We start from the raw sequence: 17572 nt of genomic DNA, 5'->3' as shown, positions 1-17572 counted from the left end.
GTTGTGGTTTGTAACTCACATTTGCTTGATTTGTACTTGCTGGCTTTGTTTTTTAAGCTGACCAACATGTCTTTGTCCCTCCCGTGGAGCATATACTGTTTATTGTATTCTTCCACAAGGGCTCGCTTTCTGTTAAACAGGCCTTTACATTTTGTTTTCATCTTGTCACATTGGCTGTGTGTTCAAAGACAAAGGTCAAATGTCAGGCTCTGTCTTCTGAGGGAGCTTGGCGTTTACTTTTCTTTTTCTGACTTTAAAGTTGGAGGATTTATGTGACAATATTGGTGGGTACTGGTGGTGGGAAAGGAACATTTGTTTTCTAGCACGCAACAAAATTTAGAGGTCTGTAAATGAATTGTGCAGAATATATTAGAATTAGGAAAGTACAAATGAAGTACATTTTTGTATTCTGGTGGAAACAAATATTTTAATACGATCTAAGCAAATCAGTACACTGTGGTGTCATTTCCATTATCGTTTGTGTGCCTGTTCGACAGATAGTCTTTACCACAATAGGCGTTATCGAAGGTAAGTAACTTGTTCATTAATTACCTATAGGGTCCTTCTAGGGGTTAAAGGGCAATGCAAAAGAATGCCGAGAGGCGAGGAGGGAAATAGATCAAAAGGAGGGAAAGCTGAGAGGAGGACAGTGCTTTATCAGACGGCAAATTGTAAAAAGAAGAGGAAATGGAGATCGGGAATGGGGAAAAAAGGGACAGCGAGGGAAGGAAAAGAGGGGTAAAGTGGGCTATGAACAGGCACCCCTCAAGTTTAAGTACTGAGAACGAGAAAAGAGTGGGTTAAATGTAAAAGATTAAAAAAGATAGGTAGAGAATCAAAGATGCAGGAAAAATAGGAGAGAAAAGGGAGAACGTCTTACGAGGTTGAGCAGAGTTCAACACAGATACCAAGAAACCACAGATTTGCATGATCTGACAGTCAGCACGGCATAGTTATTCCAGAGATTTGAAACTTAATTCTGATCCCGACTATAAAGAGTATGTTTATAGCACATGTTGCTGTACATACACATGCTCTGCATAATCCTGCCATCTAGTGTGGGCACTAACGTTTGCAAGTAGTTTTTTTTTCAACTCCCTTCTTAACTGGCTGTGTGCACGGGCATCAACTCTGTTAGATGGTAATTTTTACCCATCAGGTTCGAATGTGTAAAAAAGGGCTTCGTGTTTGGCACTCATAGTGCCAGACTTCGGGCCCACTTGGTCCCTCTTTGGCTCTGGTCGCACCGGAAAACATTCCACATGACCAACTTCTCTGTTTTTATGACAAAGCAGTATAGCGGTCACTGACCTCCAATGCCCTCTTTGGCACTTTTGCCCCTTGCTCTGCAAGTTTCATCAATGAGAATGCTTCAATAGTAATGGAAAGGACACCCTTTCGACATTTTCCTCAGTGTCACTCTAAATTCCTGTGGACCAACCACCATCAGAACTGCAAACTCTACCCCTACCCCACCAATTCGTAGTGTGAGGCCTGCCTGACCCTTCAGTCCAAAAAAGACACTTTGGTTCTGACATGAGTGGAGTTGGGCCCATAGGTAAATATATGCAGAGACAGAAGTTTGAAGACACCCCAAAATCTTCAGGGAGCATGTTGAAGCAGAGGAGCAAGACGAAGCCAGATCCTTAGGAGCACAGCTCCTTCAGTCATCTCCAAGCCCAGAGGAACCCTTCTCCCCTGAGTCAGAGGAGTAACAGCAGCAGGACACAAGTGCCACACAGATATGGCCAAAGCCGTCAACCTTGCCCTCCAAACCTCTGCTCCATCCAGCCAGTGGCCCTAATCCGAGGGAATGCATAAACAGAGTAAGGGCTTGACTAAACTCCCCTGCCTAAAAGACAGTCTGCTGGGGCACCACTGCCTTCGAGCCATGGTCTGTGCCGGCCAAATACTTCTGAGCTGAAAATGCTCCCTCCTTCAGACATCGAACCAACCATCTTTTGAGCTAGAAGAACCTGAACAGGCCTCTGAAACCAAAAGGCACCAAAATCTCCAGCAACATAGAAACCTGCTTCGGCGCAAAAATATCTTTGACGTTGAAACCACTGCTGACTCAGAGAGACGTCTCAGCACCCTTGGCGGCATGCTCTAAACTCTCAGAGAAGCCCATCCTGCAGGGCCAGCAGGAAGAGCTGGATACTTTACAGAAACAACTTTGCATACCCACACAAACACGCAAAATCACTAAAAAATTTCCGCTAAAGCTGACAAAAACAATTGTCATGGAATAGGAAGCTCACCTTTGAAGAGATCCCTTTGGAGCACCCACTACCTCTCAATCTGTTCAGTAGAAAGGGGAAAACCTTTTCACAGGGCTGACCAATTGTTTGTAGCCTTTGCAAAGTTTCACAAGTGGCAGCCTATTTCCAAAGCAGGGATTTCTAGATGGGTAAAGTGTATTCAGTCTTGCTCTCTCTTAGGCAAGAGTCTAGGGCTCACTGTATGAAAAGAAGGCTGCTACTATGGCCGCCTTAGATAACATTCTCTTAGCCGACATATGGAAGTCAGTCAACCCCACACATTTAGTAAGCACTACTATATAGATGTTCTAGCCAGACATTAGGCATGGGTTGGCCAACGGGTTCTAAGAACATAATTCCAGAAATTTGCATCATCCACACTCTAGTCATCACTTATGGGTGGTCCTGCTTTGCATTCTGAGCAGAGCTTGTGTATTTACAGCAACACATACTTAGGAATGGAAAATGTTACCTACCTTGTAGGCATCTGTTTGTAGCATGAAGTGCTGTAGAAACACACGCCCACCCTCCTCCCAAGGCTTGTGTGGGTCTGATCACAGGTCTCTTCTCATTAAGTCTTCATCCATTTTGTGTGATACACGTGCATTATTTAGTGTTCACTCACAACTCCATACAACTGTCACACTCTGTGCAGAAAACAATACAAAATGGAGTTGATGTCCAAGCACATTGTCAGCTAATGGGAATGAGTCAATATATGTTGTGACTCAATAGACGTCTTTAAAGAAAAACATCTTGCACACATCGAAGACCAACACTAGATGGCAATGGTATGAAAAGCATGTGAATCTACAGCTACGAACAGATGCTTATAGGGTAAGTCACGTTGTCTTACATGGATAGCAAATGGGGCACAGGATGGGATCTCCCAGGTGTTTATGCTTGGAATTTATGAAGTGAGTATTTGGCACACAGTCCATCTTGGCACTGATAATTCAGCTTGCAAGAGAAAATATGTAAACGCCTGTGAGCAAAGGCATGTCTGGACTGCATTGTGAGAGCCATGAGTTTTAACTACAGCCAAAATATAACCATAAAAAGAGTTCTAGGCTGGGGCAGCCTGAACCGTAAATGGTCCACCTCCATATTTGGCTTGTTTGAAATGATATGCATTCTATTCATGTTATAGTCCAGTTCACTCCATGGAATATCAGTCTGTTTATAGAGATGTCTAGGACTGTAAGATGGTATTACTCTGTCACAGACTGTCACTTTTCAGCAACAATATTTTTCCCAATCAGGAGAATGTATTTTTAGTTAATGTGCGTGTGTGCTTGTAGAGTTTATATCCACCAGTTTTACAATGTTTCTGTTATCACCTACTTTATTGTGAGTGTCTTTTCGTCTCCTACTCACAGGTTCCCATGGTCCTTCGGTTGAATCTGCAAGCAATGGTAGACACAGCGTTTCATCTCCCACAGCCAACAACACAGAGGAGCTGTCCCGACCACTCTCACCAGACAGTCCCCAGATCCTCAGTGAGTTGCAGCAGTACGCGGAATCATCTACCACACATGAAACACACCATGGATCATCTGTCAGCTCTGTCCAAGCCAACAACAGTAGCAACTCAGCTTCTCATCGACTTGCAGTCCAATGTTTGAATCAACCTATTTCCTCATCTTCCCTCTCTGGCGCCAGCAACAACCTTTTGGCATTGGACCTACGAGGGAAAAAACGAAAGTCTCTGTCACCATCAGCTGAGGAGCGTGCCCGGAGGCAGCAGAGCAAACATCAGTCCTTTGACCACGGGTATTCTGTGCCTAGTGGTTATGCAATGCCATCCGTCTCTCTGAACCATACCATAAACAACCCTTTTGCACCACTCGCAAACCAGATGTACGGCGGCACCAGCTCCTCATATTACCAGCTGCCTCACATGCTTGGGGATTCCCATCTGGCATTTCCTGGGACTACAGACCCTCTTCTAACAGCCGGCAACCCCAGCTCATCTGCTGCTACCTCAGGCTCTGCCAACCTCCCACCGTTTATGCTGAACCCCACATTGGCAGGAATGATGCCCAATTACTCTCTTCCTTTCTCCCAGCCGCTCCTTCCTGATGCAAGAATGTTTAATCCCTTCCAAAATCCTGTTCTGCCCAGCAGTCTCCCCGGGAACATGGCACCTGCCTTTCCGGGCTATATGTTGCCTCACGCGGGTTACCCAGCTAGTGGCACTTCTCTGCAGCCTCAAGGTTCTGGCAGCGTAGAGCTTGGTGAAGTGTCTGAGCTGGGTTCTAGCGAAGATGAGGGCAAAGATGATGATGTTATTGACATCACAGGCAAGTGATGGCAGCTGTAAGCGTGGTGCCCATTTGGAACTTGCTGCAATATTGAACGGGACTTTGAAAAGCACGCCAGGCTTCATCCTTCAGAATGCAAGGAAAGTGGGATGAGGATTGGGAGGAAATCTACGAGGCTTTTCAGGGTAGACATTGTTGAGGACTTTGGAATGGACCTGCACATAAGGAGGGAAATCCGTGCCCTCCAGCTCTGTCGCTGCTCCGTCTACCTGCTCCATCTCTTTCTGACTTTATTGCTAAGGGAAAAGCCAATTAAGGCTTTAGCCCACTGTTCCCCACACGCCCTCTCTTCTTCAGCCCCAGCTGCCTTTATAAGGTTTATGCGCTGCAGAAAGAATGGTTTGTTGTCAGTAAGAACTCCATCTCCAATATACTGTTGTATAGTGAACTTATGTGGGTACAACCAATGGGTTAGGGTGGGACAGGCAGAATTAAAGCCAATAGGTTGATAGAAAAGGCCACTGTTTATAGAATAGGGAACAGGGTAGGTCCAGCAGGAGATTAATGTATTCTGAAAATTCATTTAAATATTTATTTTCAAAAAGAATAAATGAGTTGTACATCCCCGATAAGGAATTTAGATGGTGGGAGAGGGAAAGCCCAGATAAAGAAGAGTAGATAAAAATAAGTGGCCCAAAAATAACAGCATAGACAAAGGAGACACTGAAGGTGGTTTCTGAATATGGGTCCTTGGTGAGAAATCTCAAGAGGTGAAGGCCAGGGATGTTTTGGAGTGCACAGGTTAAAAGGGGCAGTGAGTTAGCCTTCAAATATTAAGACTAAGTTAGAATGTAACCATCAAAAGGATGAGGAAAAAAGCTTCAGGTAGATGGCAAACAAGAGAAGGTCTCAACAGAAAAAGTGAGGAAAAATGGAAAGGTTCAAAAGAGAAATGCCCACTGAGAGAAAGTGGATGGAGGGTTGCACAGTTGAATGTGTTGGGGTATGAAAGAAAGCTCTGCCAGGGAATTAGAGTGCACGTGAGGTCCCTTGCAGATTCCTTGCCCCGTGCAGAGGGCGATAGACCAGATACAACGGAAAGTAAATGAGTGGTGAAAGACCAACCCCCATAAAATAGCTCAAAAGACTGAAAAACCCATTAGGATTCTCTTGGAGACTGATCCCACCTTTTTTTAGAGGAAGGGCTTGGTAGTCTTGTAGTGAGTGCCTTAGCAATAGTTGCCCATTGATCTCAGCCATTGTGATGCCCAAGTAAACTAGAGGAGGCCTGCTCTTTACACAACACCTGTCAAACAGTGGCTCGGAACTCTGACAGGTTTTATGCTGGTGAGTCGAGAATATATTCCTTGAGATGCTCAGACAGATTGCTTACCAGTTTTGAGGATAGAAGGTCAGACCCAAAAGTTGCAAAAAAAAACAAAGTTAAAAAAAAAAAACATAGGAACGGGGTAAACATTAGTTTTTAAATCTTTTCTTACAATCTTTTTTAATTATTTTTTTAATATTTGTGAAGTAAAACGTCAAAGATTATGTAGCATTTCATATTTTTCTTGTTTTCTCCTTGTCTGCTGCAAGTCATTTTACTCCTTTCAGGGTGAACCTTTTCTTCTTCTGAGAAATTTGGGACATGCCCATGCTGCAGGTCTCCCCTTCTGCTGGGCAGCATAGACTTTTGGCTGGACCCAAGGGGCAGCGCTAGGGACTGAATATCTTTAGAAACAGAAAGGTTATTTTGCCCAGACAACACCCCTCCTTTTAAATTGGCAGAATCTTCTAAAAGCATGTGCTTCATGTTGGTGTTTCTCTTCTACCATCAAGTAGGTTCAAGAACCAAACGTTCTAGTCTGTACCCATGGTGGCATAACATTTAGCATTGTGAGATTGCTAGATGTTTTGTTAACATTGAGTGGAGATTCCAAAGCAGACCTCATATGTTATCAACTGTCATTTGGCTCTGTGTGGCCTGACAGGGCCATTTACCATCTTTTATCGCAGCATGTAGGGTTGAAAAGTAGACTGAGATTTATTTTTTATACCATATGACTTGACTCTAATATGGCAGATTACTCCTTGCAAAATGGTATTCAGAAATTTCAAAATCTCACACTGTTCATTGCCGTGTCATCTAGTAAAATATTGTGTTGCGTGATGTTTTATTATCGGGGCACTGACAAGTGCTAAACTGATTTGTGTTGACTGAGGGCATCCTATTGTGCTAAGGTGGACTCAGCTGCCATTTGAAATGATAATAATATAGAAAGAAGGATCCTCTAGCAAAAACAAATTTCAAGACCAAAACTGTCTTGAAAGTTTTGGTGTTTTCCAATAATCAAAGTTTACATCTAGATGGGAGCCCAAACCTGGCGCTGCATTTACCTTTTTTTATGGGACAGATGGCCTTTTTCAGAAGCCCACCAAGAAGTTCTCTCTGCTCACTCCTTTGTGTCTGGTAATAAAACCATCCATTTCACTTTGGTGCATATCGAATGTGGATCACCCCATAACCAACCATAAGCAGTGGGAGCATAATTTAGGATATGCCAAGACCCGAATACTTAAGGTTACCCTATCTTTCACAATGGATGTACCTTCGTTCTAGGGGATCATCTTTCAAGACCGTGCAGCAGACAATGTGTTATGCAGAAAATGTCTGGCATTTGAGTGGTGATCTCTTGCACTTAAACAGGAGTTGTGTTCATCTCAAAGTTGTTCACTAAATTTTGAACTGCTAACATTCAGCCTTCTAGCTCTTGGCAGTTCTGTTTCATGACAGTATTTCATTCCTTCCCCTAATACTTGGATCAGTCTATAGGGTAAAATGGATAAGTACAACATATTACATTCCTTTCGTTGCTATTATCCTCATAGTTCTTTATCCATACCAGTTTTTCAGTGACTGATATAAATGAGCATCAATCACTATTTCATTTTTGACTCACTCTCATTGGTGCACAGATTTTAGATGGACCCATGTGATATTTCCTTTTTCTTTTCTCACATCTTTTCGGTTTGCCTTCCACAAAAGTTTAGAAGGTGATAGGCTACCTTTGTGTGAAGTTTGACACTTCAGTAAGACCTTGTGTTGTAAAGATGGATTTGAGGATTGCATTTCTTTATTCATTCTTGCACCATCATGTTGTGCAGAAAATCATGACTCGAAGGTTGTGTGATCTGGGACAATCAGTGTGCTCATGGCGTGGGTGTATGTCCTTTCTCAAAACAACATTTCAGTTCAGGGTGCTTAATGAATTCTATTTGAGTGATAATTGGGTTTGGATGGATTTAAAACTACTACTTCTGGTGCAAGGTGAGGTACTGTGTGAATATTGTAAGTTTTGGAAGCAGTAAGAGAGAAAGAGTTTCGGACAGTTATTGCCAAAAGACATGCAATTAGGGTTGCTAAATTACAGATCCATAAAACCTGGTTGAATGGAAAAGTTTACATCAAGCAACTGGAGCCAAGTAAACTAATGGTGCCAGGGTGAGCGACATTCTCTGATCTGTTACTAGAACAGTCATACGATTATACCTCACTCTCTAATACTCCAAATTGAGAGCTGGTGCCACCTTGATGTAGAGCCAAATACTGCTTCACAAGTTATGAATCAACTTTTGCCAAGAGTAAATCTGTGCAGCTCATTCCACTCCCTGTTGTTCCTTAGCTCTGCTGTTCTTCTAATCAACTTACTGAACTGGAATCGCCTTTATTTTCTTTTTTTTTTTTTTTCTTTTTCAGATTTAAGCCATTGTCGTGTCTCTTCATTGTTTTTCCCTTTTATGTTTGCACTGATTTTTATCCCTGTCCTTCGCCTACATTTTTTTCAACTTTGTGTTGATATATGCCATCTCTGTCTAAATAATAGCTTTTTACGGTAGGCCAGAAATAGTTCTTAGCAGCTCTTGCCTATTGGATGTGAGATTGAGTGGACTAGGTGCTTTGTTTTAGTTTCCTATATGCAGCCACTCAAGCAATCGTGGCAATTTTGCCGCAAAAAGTTTTAATTGGTTGCCAGAGAAGCTAACAAAGTTATGAAATTATGTGTGTGCTCCTGTGTGTCTCACTGGCAATGCAAGTGTTGCTTTTCTTAATTGGGACTGAAAAACACAGCAGTAATTTAGGCAATACCCTAGGATAGTTTGTTAAGGGAATATTATTGATCAAAGGCGAAGGATGCACTTGGAACAGTTTCAATTGGTATTTGTTCTTTCTGCACACTTGTTTAATTTGTGCTCTTGTTGTCTGAGAAGATCCACAGGCCCACACATTTTAGAACTGACGATTTTGTGTTTCTAGCTGGTGGTTGAACTGTAGACTAACGATCTCGCTTATTCAGCCATCAAAACGACACCATTTCTGTTACGTCATTCCTACCTTCTTTGTATGTTTAAGAATGAACTAAACAATACATTGTTGTGAGCAGGAGGTAATGAAAGTGCCTGACATAAATGTTAAAGTGGGTAGGATGAGAGAGATTGCCCCCAGCACAGAGTACTAGTCTGATAAATGTGATGTGACTAGAAAGGAAACATCAAAACTAGATTAAATAGAATGAAAAACTTGTACTTCTGGCAGTGTAAGTTAAAAGTAAATTGTTTTTGAAGGCTACAGGCACGTTAAGAAGGGTCAATTAAGTAGCATCTACTCCCTTTCTTGTTTGCCAAAGGCTGTCAAATATCAAGAACTGCCTTTGTTCGAAGGCCCCGCTACCAACTTCTGCAAAGAGTCAATGTAAAGTGTTAATGGCTACTCTTTTACTGATTTCCTTCAAGGATAATATATTTAGGATCGTTCAGGGGGTATCAGTGAGGCCTCAGTGCATATTGTACAATTTGATAATGATCCAATCTGAATCCATTCATTACATTCTCACTGTCAACAAGAAAGTATTTACTTGGGAGCAGCGTAGTCGCTCTCTGGGTTCCACTATGTTTTCTGCACAGTCTAATCCATCATTAGTAGTTAGTGAGGTTAATCACATTACAGTGAAATTCTTTAAAGAGATTATATAAGATTTCCTGCTTTGTCTTTTTTTGAGTCTGTTTTCCCCAACCAGGTTGAACACAAGAAACCCAACTGGGAGGTTAGAAATGAATTCTATGGTTACCAGTTTTAAACCTGTTCCTCTGTGATCAATCCTGAGTTGTCCACACCACCTGCTGCAAGAGCTAATCCGTCCTTAGATGCAACACTACACCTTTGTCATTGATCAAGGACAGCATTCGTTTTCATGTGTCGAGCAATGCAGGTGTTGTAGATTGGACAACAGGTACTTTAGAAACTTAGAAACGTTAGTAGAGGTCCTCCTCATTTCCCATATGTTTTTCCCTCTGCCATACGTCTTTAAAAAAACAAGGCAGATCTGGTTTGACTGTTTAGAATTTTGTGATTCAAGAGCAAGTTCCAAATTGATTTTGTTCTCATGTAATTCAGCTAGGTACTTTGGAAGCATCAACTTCTTAACAATATTTCCTTCAGAAGGAGTGTTCACTGGTCATACAGATTAGAAAAACCATGTCTCGTATACAGTCGGATGTAGTACTTGAATTTGTACTCTTTGGGTCTAAATACTCAATCTCATAACTCCAAACCAGGTTAGAGGAGACTTTGGGCAAAGGGTTGTCATTAGAAGTGACTGTCTCTTTGTAGAATGACACCCACACCACTGCCTCATGAAGTATTTTGGTGCCACATTATGATGGTTTGGTCCTGTCTGTGTTTTTTGCAAACATTTCCACATCACTGGCTTGAAAACGACCTGATCTTACAGGATCCAAACCTGCCCCTTTAACACCAGAAGGGGAATTTGTTATACACTCCACCAAGAAATACCTTAGACTTGCTACTGTCACTAAGTTCAGTCTGTAGCAACTCTTAGTCAGGATGTATGGTTTTAACACCAGGGATGCTTAAAAGCCAGTCACAAGCTATTCTAGATATTCAACCCAAATTTTCAAACAGAGGTAGTTTTTAAAAAGATGCTGAATAATTTCAGAGTGAAATGGTGGATGTGGAGGCGGCAGAAGGTATTCTTTTTTCCACTGGAGCCAGTTTGAGGCATTAAGGAGTATATTCCTTGCTTCCAAGCGCACAAGATTTCAAGTCGCTGGTGACTTAGACATCTGGAGTATTGATGTCCTTCTACAAACCCATAATTTATCATATTAAAGAGCTTGAGAGCCAAATCGTTGTTGACTCCAGAAAAATAATCTATAAAAGAGGGGTTGCATATCTTCTCTTATTCCAGTTTAGTTTACTCTTTTTCAGAAATTCTTCAGCCCCTCTCTTCTGTAGGGCAGTAGCCACTGATATGCCTTGTTTCTGTTGGGGCCTGCAACTTCAGTAACATTCAAACAGCAAATTTAAAAGAGCTTAATGTAAGAGTAAATGCAGCAGCCTCTACTACTAGACATTGAATCATAAGATAAACAGTCCTGAAAATCCAGTTCTGATTGCCAGCTTTTCTCTTAGATAGACTTTTGATTTACTTCTTCAAATTCTGCCTCCAGGAATTATAAAGTAATTTGATTTCATTTTTTGTGTAGTTTCTGGCCAACCATCAAATGGTGATAGTCTGCAAATGTTAAGAAGAGTAAGAAGGTGGACTTCAGAGTACTAAAGTTACTATGAAAATACTCTTAACATAGGCTATGAATTTTGTGAAAGGTGAATTAAGTGCTGTTAAAATTACGAGATTACATGAGATATTTGCAGTACATGCTGGTGTAGGAAGGGATGTAGTTATGTTGTAACCTGCACTAATTTCTCATTATGTGGGTCTGATTTAAACAAGCTACTGTTTTTACTCTGTCTGTAACTGTTTAGCCTGTTTACCTTATAAAGATGTGACAGATTGAAGGCAGCCAATAGCTAAAGGAAATTTGACAGTTCAGTTGTTTTATCGGTAAACTATGGCACTTAATCAGGGGTCTCGTTCGTAGCTGAGCACAAGCAAACGTTCCAACTTCTAGCTGTCAACAGTTCTCAATAGTTCATGATGGTCCTTCATTCCTTACCTTAATGCTGGGTTAGTGTTTTTGGTAAAAAAGCATAAGGACGGGTCACTGGGCTCTCATTGCTAATTGTTATACCATTTTCTTTCCATCCTAAACTTCCCTCTACCTAAGATTTCAGATTGCTATCTTTGTTTGAAGCTACAGCATGTAGACCCCAGTAAAGATGGCACCGCCTTTCTCCAACTTTCAGCAATCATTGCAGTCCAGTCCAAACAGCAAGAATAATATTTGCTTCTCAACATATGAAGGTGGGCTCATTGCCTCCTGTAGCAACATGCAGTGAGTACTTTTGTTACCCATGGTTCCTTACCTTAACCAGGAAGAGCCTTTATTCCTTGAGCAACAGACTGAAAAGGAACACCAAGATTATTTTAATATTTCCGACTGTAATTGTTTCTGCTCTTACATGGGGACAGGCCAACATATGGCATATCCATAGTAATGACCTTTTTTGTGACAGAAGTAAAAGCACTTATTGCACCAAGAGAGTGAGCTGAAAACCTATGAGGCACTGCTGTTCTGACATTATGGACCATCAGCTTAAAATATGGACATGCTGTTCTGAAATGCCAGCATATAGAAAGATAAATTAAGGGACACTAGCAGGCCACTGGCCAAAATACTGACATGAAAATACTGTACTGCCTTGTTTTAAAGATCCAAGTGCAAAACAGACATTTAGTAGAGTTAAATGCTTTAGTTTGAATAGATGGTTATTTTCATTAAAAGTATGTTCTGTTTGGTGAATAATAAACTCAAATATTTATTTTATTTCTGACCTTAATAGATCTTGTGCAGCAGAGCACACCCTTCCGGGCTGTGCCGTGGAGGATACCTGATAACATAGCGCATGGGTTAAATAAGGGCACAGTCATTAATTGACGTTTTGGTCATTGAAAGGGGGTGGTACCAGTCTGCGACTAGCCAGAAAATTCCATATGATGTTTTTATACAAGGACGCACCAAGAAAGCTATTGACCATGGTACTACAATGGGTTTGTGAATCTGTTGTGCTATATGTTATTAGGGGAGGATAGTATAACCTTTTCCTCGCACTCTCCCTTATTAGATAGAATAGGGAAGTTAGGAATTGTACCCCCAACGTAAAAAGACTATATTACAAGTAAGATATTGGACTACTGAGTTGATTATTGTCGCTGTCATGCATAACTTGCTGCTACAGCCACAATAGCTGAAAATCCTGAGTAAGACCTAGCGCTCAACGATGCAGCTCATTTCTAGCTTAAGGCTAGAGCCCTGGTTACTGCTCATAATAGCATGCCACACAGATTTACACCGTACACCATACTAGTAAGACGTGTAAGAGGAATAATACAATCCACAACACCATTGGCAAGCCCGTTCTCATTCAGATGTGACCTTTAGGTGTGCAACTCGACTGCCCTAGCCAACTCCTTCATGTAAAGCCGACATGTAGTAGTGGCTAAACGGATAGGGCCTAGAGAAAATCTAAGTTTCCCTTTCATCTCCTTTTATGTGGGTTGGGTGGGTGGGGATGGGAGTGATGCCGAGAAATAAGCGTTCTCCCTCTCTCCTAAAAAGCAGAGACCATGAACAACTTGTCTGTATATATATGACGTATTTATTTTTTTTGTTTCATGTCATTTTTTATCAAAGAAAATTGTAAGTCTGTTTAACTACCTATCCGTTCTGCTCTTTTTTGTAAAATAAAGTTTCAATTATGAGCTATTTGTTCTCTTTTTTGTGATTTCTAAATTGAGTAATGAACACAGAAGCCATTTAATGCTTTTTTTCTTCCAATTTATAGTCTTTTCACCTACATTGCAAGCTATGGAAAGTTCCCTTGCTCTGAACATAGTATGTTTTCTTTTTAAAACACAAACGCCCGCACCTCTGGGGTTGTAGTCCAAATCTACAGTTCACGTGAATAAAAGTCATGGACTACAATCCTCTTGGAGTGCAGGCTTTTCTGTGTTTTTAAAAGAATATGGGGTATGTTGGATATATAGTGGGTCCTGTCCTCACAGCCTGGCACGACCCCATTTGGTGGATGTAAGGAAATGCCTCCTTGGCATGGTTACCCCCTGACGTTTTGCCTTTGCTGATGCTATGTTTTGAATTGAAAGTGTGCTGAGGCCTGCTAACCAGGCCCCAGCACCAGTGTTCTTTCCCTAACCTGTACTTTTTGTATCCACAATTGGCACACCCTGGCATCCAGATAAGTCCCTTGTAAGTGGTACCCCTGGTACCAAGGGCCCTGATGCCAAGGAAGGTCTCTAAGGGCTGCAGCATGTCTTATGCCACCCTGGAGACCCCTCACTCAGCACAGACACACTGCTTGCCAGCTTGTGTGTGCTGGTGAGAACAAAACGAGTAAGTCGACATGGCACTCCCCTCAGGGTGCCATGCCAGCCTCTCACTGCCTATGCAGGTATAGATAAGTCACCCCTCTAGCATGCCTTACAGCCCTAAGGCAGGGTGCACTATACCATAGGTGAGGGCACCAGTGCATGAGCACTGTGCCCCTACAGTGTCTAAGCAAAACCTTAGACATTGTAAGTGCAGGGTAGCCATAAGAGTATATGGTCTGGGAGTCTGTTTTACACGAACTCCACAGCACCATAATGGCTACACTGAAAACTGGGAAGTTTGGTATCAAACTTCTCAGCACAATAAATGCACACTGATGCCAGTGTACATTTTATTGTAAAATACACCCCAGAGGGCACCTTAGAGGTACCCCCTGAAATCTTAACCGACTATCTGTGTAGGCTGACTGGTTTCAGCAGTCTGCCACAACCGAGACATGTTGCTGGCCCCATGGGGAGAGTGCCTTTGTCACTCTGAGGCCAGTAACAAAGCCTGCACTGGGTGGAGATGCTAACACCTCCCCCAGGCAGGAGCTGTCACACCTGGCGGTGAGCCTCAAAGGCTCACCTCTTTGTGCCAGCACCGCAGGACACTCCAGCTAGTGGAGTTGCCGCCCCCTCCGGCCACGGCCCCCACTTTTGGCGGCAAGGCCGGAGAAAATAATGAGAAAAACAAGGAGGAGTCACTGACCAGTCAGGACAGCCCCTAAGGTGTCCTGAGCTGAAGTGACTCTAACTTTTAGAAATCCTCCATCTTGCAGATGGAGGATTCCCCAATAGGATTAGGGATGTGACCCCCTCCCCTTGGGAGGAGGCACAAAGAGGGTGTACTCACCCTCAGGGCTAGTAGCCATTGGCTACTAACCCCCCAGACCTAAACACGCCCTTAAATTTAGTATTTAAGGGCTCCCCTGAACCTAAAACTTTAGATTCCTGAAACTACAAGAAGAAGAGGACTGCTGAGCTGAAAAACCCTTGCAGAGGAAGAACAGAAGACACCAACTGCTTTGGCCCCAGACTTACCGGCCTGTCTCCTGCCTTCCAAAGAAACCTGCTCCAGCGACGCTTTCCAAGGGACCAGCGACCTCTGAATCCTCTGAGGACTGCCCTGCTTCAAGAAAGACAAGAAACTCCCGAGGACAGTGGCACTGCTCCAAAAGAACTGCAACTTTGTTTCAAGGAGCAGATTTAAAGACCCCTGCAACTCCCCGCGAGAAGCGTGAGACTTGCAACACTGCACCCGGCGACCCCGACTCGACTGGTGGAGAACCAACACCTCAGGGAGGACCCTCCGGCGACTCCGAGACCGTGAGTAACCAAAGTTGTCCCCCCTGAGCCCCCACAGCGACGCCTGCAGAGGGAATCCCGAGGCTCCCCCTGACCGCGACTGCCTGAACCTAAAGTCCCGACGGCTGGAAAAGACCCTGCACCCGCAGCCACCAGCACCTGAAGGAACGGAACTTCTGTGCAGGAGTGACCCCCAGGGGGCCCTCTCCCTTGCCCAGGTGGTGGCTACCCCGAGGAGCCCCCCCCTTGCCTGCCTGCACCGCTGAAGAGACCCCTTGGTCTCTCATAGAAAACCATTGGAAACCCGACGCGTGTTTACACACTGCACCCGGCCGCCCCCGCGCTGCTGAGGGTGTACTTTTTGTGCTGACTCGTGTCCCCCCCGGTGCCCTACAAAACCCCCCTGGTCTGCCCTCCAAAGACGCAGGTACTTACCTGCTGGCAGACTGGAACCGGGGCACCCCCTTCTCTCCATTGAAGCCTATGTGTTTTGGGCACCTCTTTGACCTCTGCACCTGACCAGCCCTGAGCTGCTGGTGTGGTGACTTTGGGGTTGCTCTGAACCCCCAACGGTGGGCTACCTTGGACCAAGAACTGAAACCTGTAAGTGACTTACTTACCTGTGAAACCTAACAATACTTTACCTCCCCCAGGAACTGTGAAAATTGCACTAAGTGTCCACTTTTAAAACCGCTTATTGTGTTTTATGTAAAAAGTATACATGCTAATGTAATGATTCAAAGTTCCTAAAGTACGTACCTGCAATACCTTTCAAATGAGATATTACATGTAGAATTTGAACCTGTGGTTCTTAAAATAAACTAAGAAAATATATTTTTCTATAACAAAACCTATTGGCTGGATTTGTCTGAGTGTGTGTTCCTCATTTATTGCCTGTGTGTATGTACAACAAATGCTTAACACTACTCCTTTGATAAGCCTACTGCTCGACCACACTACCACAAAATAGAGCATTAGTATTATCTCTTTTTGCCACTATCTTACCTCTAAGGGGAACCCTTGGACACTGTGCATACTATTCCTTACTTTGAAATAGTGCTTACAGAGCCAACTTCCCACAGTGGATATATGTATATATGTTCGATTGCATGTGTAGCTGCAGGTAAGTTCGCCATTTAGTGTTGGGCTCGCAGTGTTACAAGTTGTTTTTCTTCGAAGAAGCTTTTTCGAGTCACGCGATTCAGTGACTTCTTCTCTCGGTGATAGTGCGCATTGGCATCGAGTACTTTGTTAGATTGTTTTCTTTCCGCTGTCTAGTTCGGACGTGTTCCCTCTCGCTCCGGTAGATCTTGGTTCGGTACTAACTGAACTTCTCTATCTTTCCTTAAACGTCGTTATCGTTTTTTCAAACGCGTTTTCCTAACTACACTCGATCTGATTGTAGCATCGGGATCGATTAAACGCCCTTTCGTGCACCCGTGCCCTTCTCGGGCCTACTGTGTCACAGACTCATGGATCTGACTCCATTTCGATTCTGCCCTCAGTATCATGCCAAGTTCCCCTACACAGACCATAACTCCGTGCGTAACCTCTGCCTCTCTCCGGATCATAAGGAGGAAACCTGCGAGGAGTGCTGATCCTTCCGCTCCAAGAAGACTGCAGGATCGAAGAGCGCATCGGTTAGAGATGGCACCGAAGTCGACCGAACAAACTCCCAACATTTCTGGTGAGGAACAGGCACAGACTGCAGTTTCCATCGCAGACTCTGATTCGACTGTGACTCAGATGGGGATAGCCAAGTTATTCCTGCAGTGCAGTACGTGAGTACGTCATCCCCTTCCCATCACGAAAAACATTCTAAAAAGTCAGCACAGATGGTCTTGGGTCCACCACTGCTTGTCGGCCATGATCGGACCTGAAAATTATATCTCAACCACTGGCCCTCGCATTCAGCGTCGAAGAAGACTAAAATGCATTCAACTGAAGAGACTGCCACGCCTTTTTCGGGATTGAGTCGCAAGGTGGAAGCTTCCACTTAGGAATTGAAATGTTGCAAATTGACCAAGGCACTCAGAAGAGTAAAGTCCAGTAAGATCAATGGGAAATGGTATCCCTGGTGATGTAGGTCCAGAAGCGGAGAAAAAAGCACCGATTCCAAGTTGATGTTAATCAAAGTCTTTAATTCTTAGACAGCATTTGTCATAGGTAAGTTTTCGTTTTTGCAGAGAAACAGCCAACACGTGTTTCGTCACACAAGTGACTTTGTCAAGGCTGCAAAACAATATTCAATGCTTACTGTCATATATTCTTCTGAACAATAATAATACTTAGCATATATACATGTGAAGGAGCTTGGATTGTGCCCGTGATCCACTTTGCTTGAAACTGTGTGAGCATGCACACGCTTAGTGAA

General features: G+C 43.3%; 1 protein-coding gene across 1 annotated transcript in view; it reads left to right on the top strand.

The window, feature by feature from the left end:
• The window catches only part of RAD54L2 (RAD54 like 2), a 784453-nt gene extending 771187 nt beyond the window's left edge, over positions 1-13266 (top strand). Inside the window, exon 22 of the mRNA XM_069206800.1 lies at positions 3641-13266. Within this exon, the coding sequence (XP_069062901.1) occupies positions 3641-4572 (932 nt within the window). The 3' untranslated portion in view covers positions 4573-13266. The remainder of the gene's footprint in view (positions 1-3640) is intronic.
• The last annotated feature ends 4306 nt before the right edge of the window (positions 13267-17572 follow it).

Source organism: Pleurodeles waltl, chromosome 9, assembly GCF_031143425.1.
Source record: "Pleurodeles waltl isolate 20211129_DDA chromosome 9, aPleWal1.hap1.20221129, whole genome shotgun sequence".
Taxonomy (NCBI): Eukaryota; Metazoa; Chordata; class Amphibia; order Caudata; family Salamandridae; genus Pleurodeles; species Pleurodeles waltl.
This window is presented reverse-complemented; position numbering and strand designations above follow the sequence as displayed.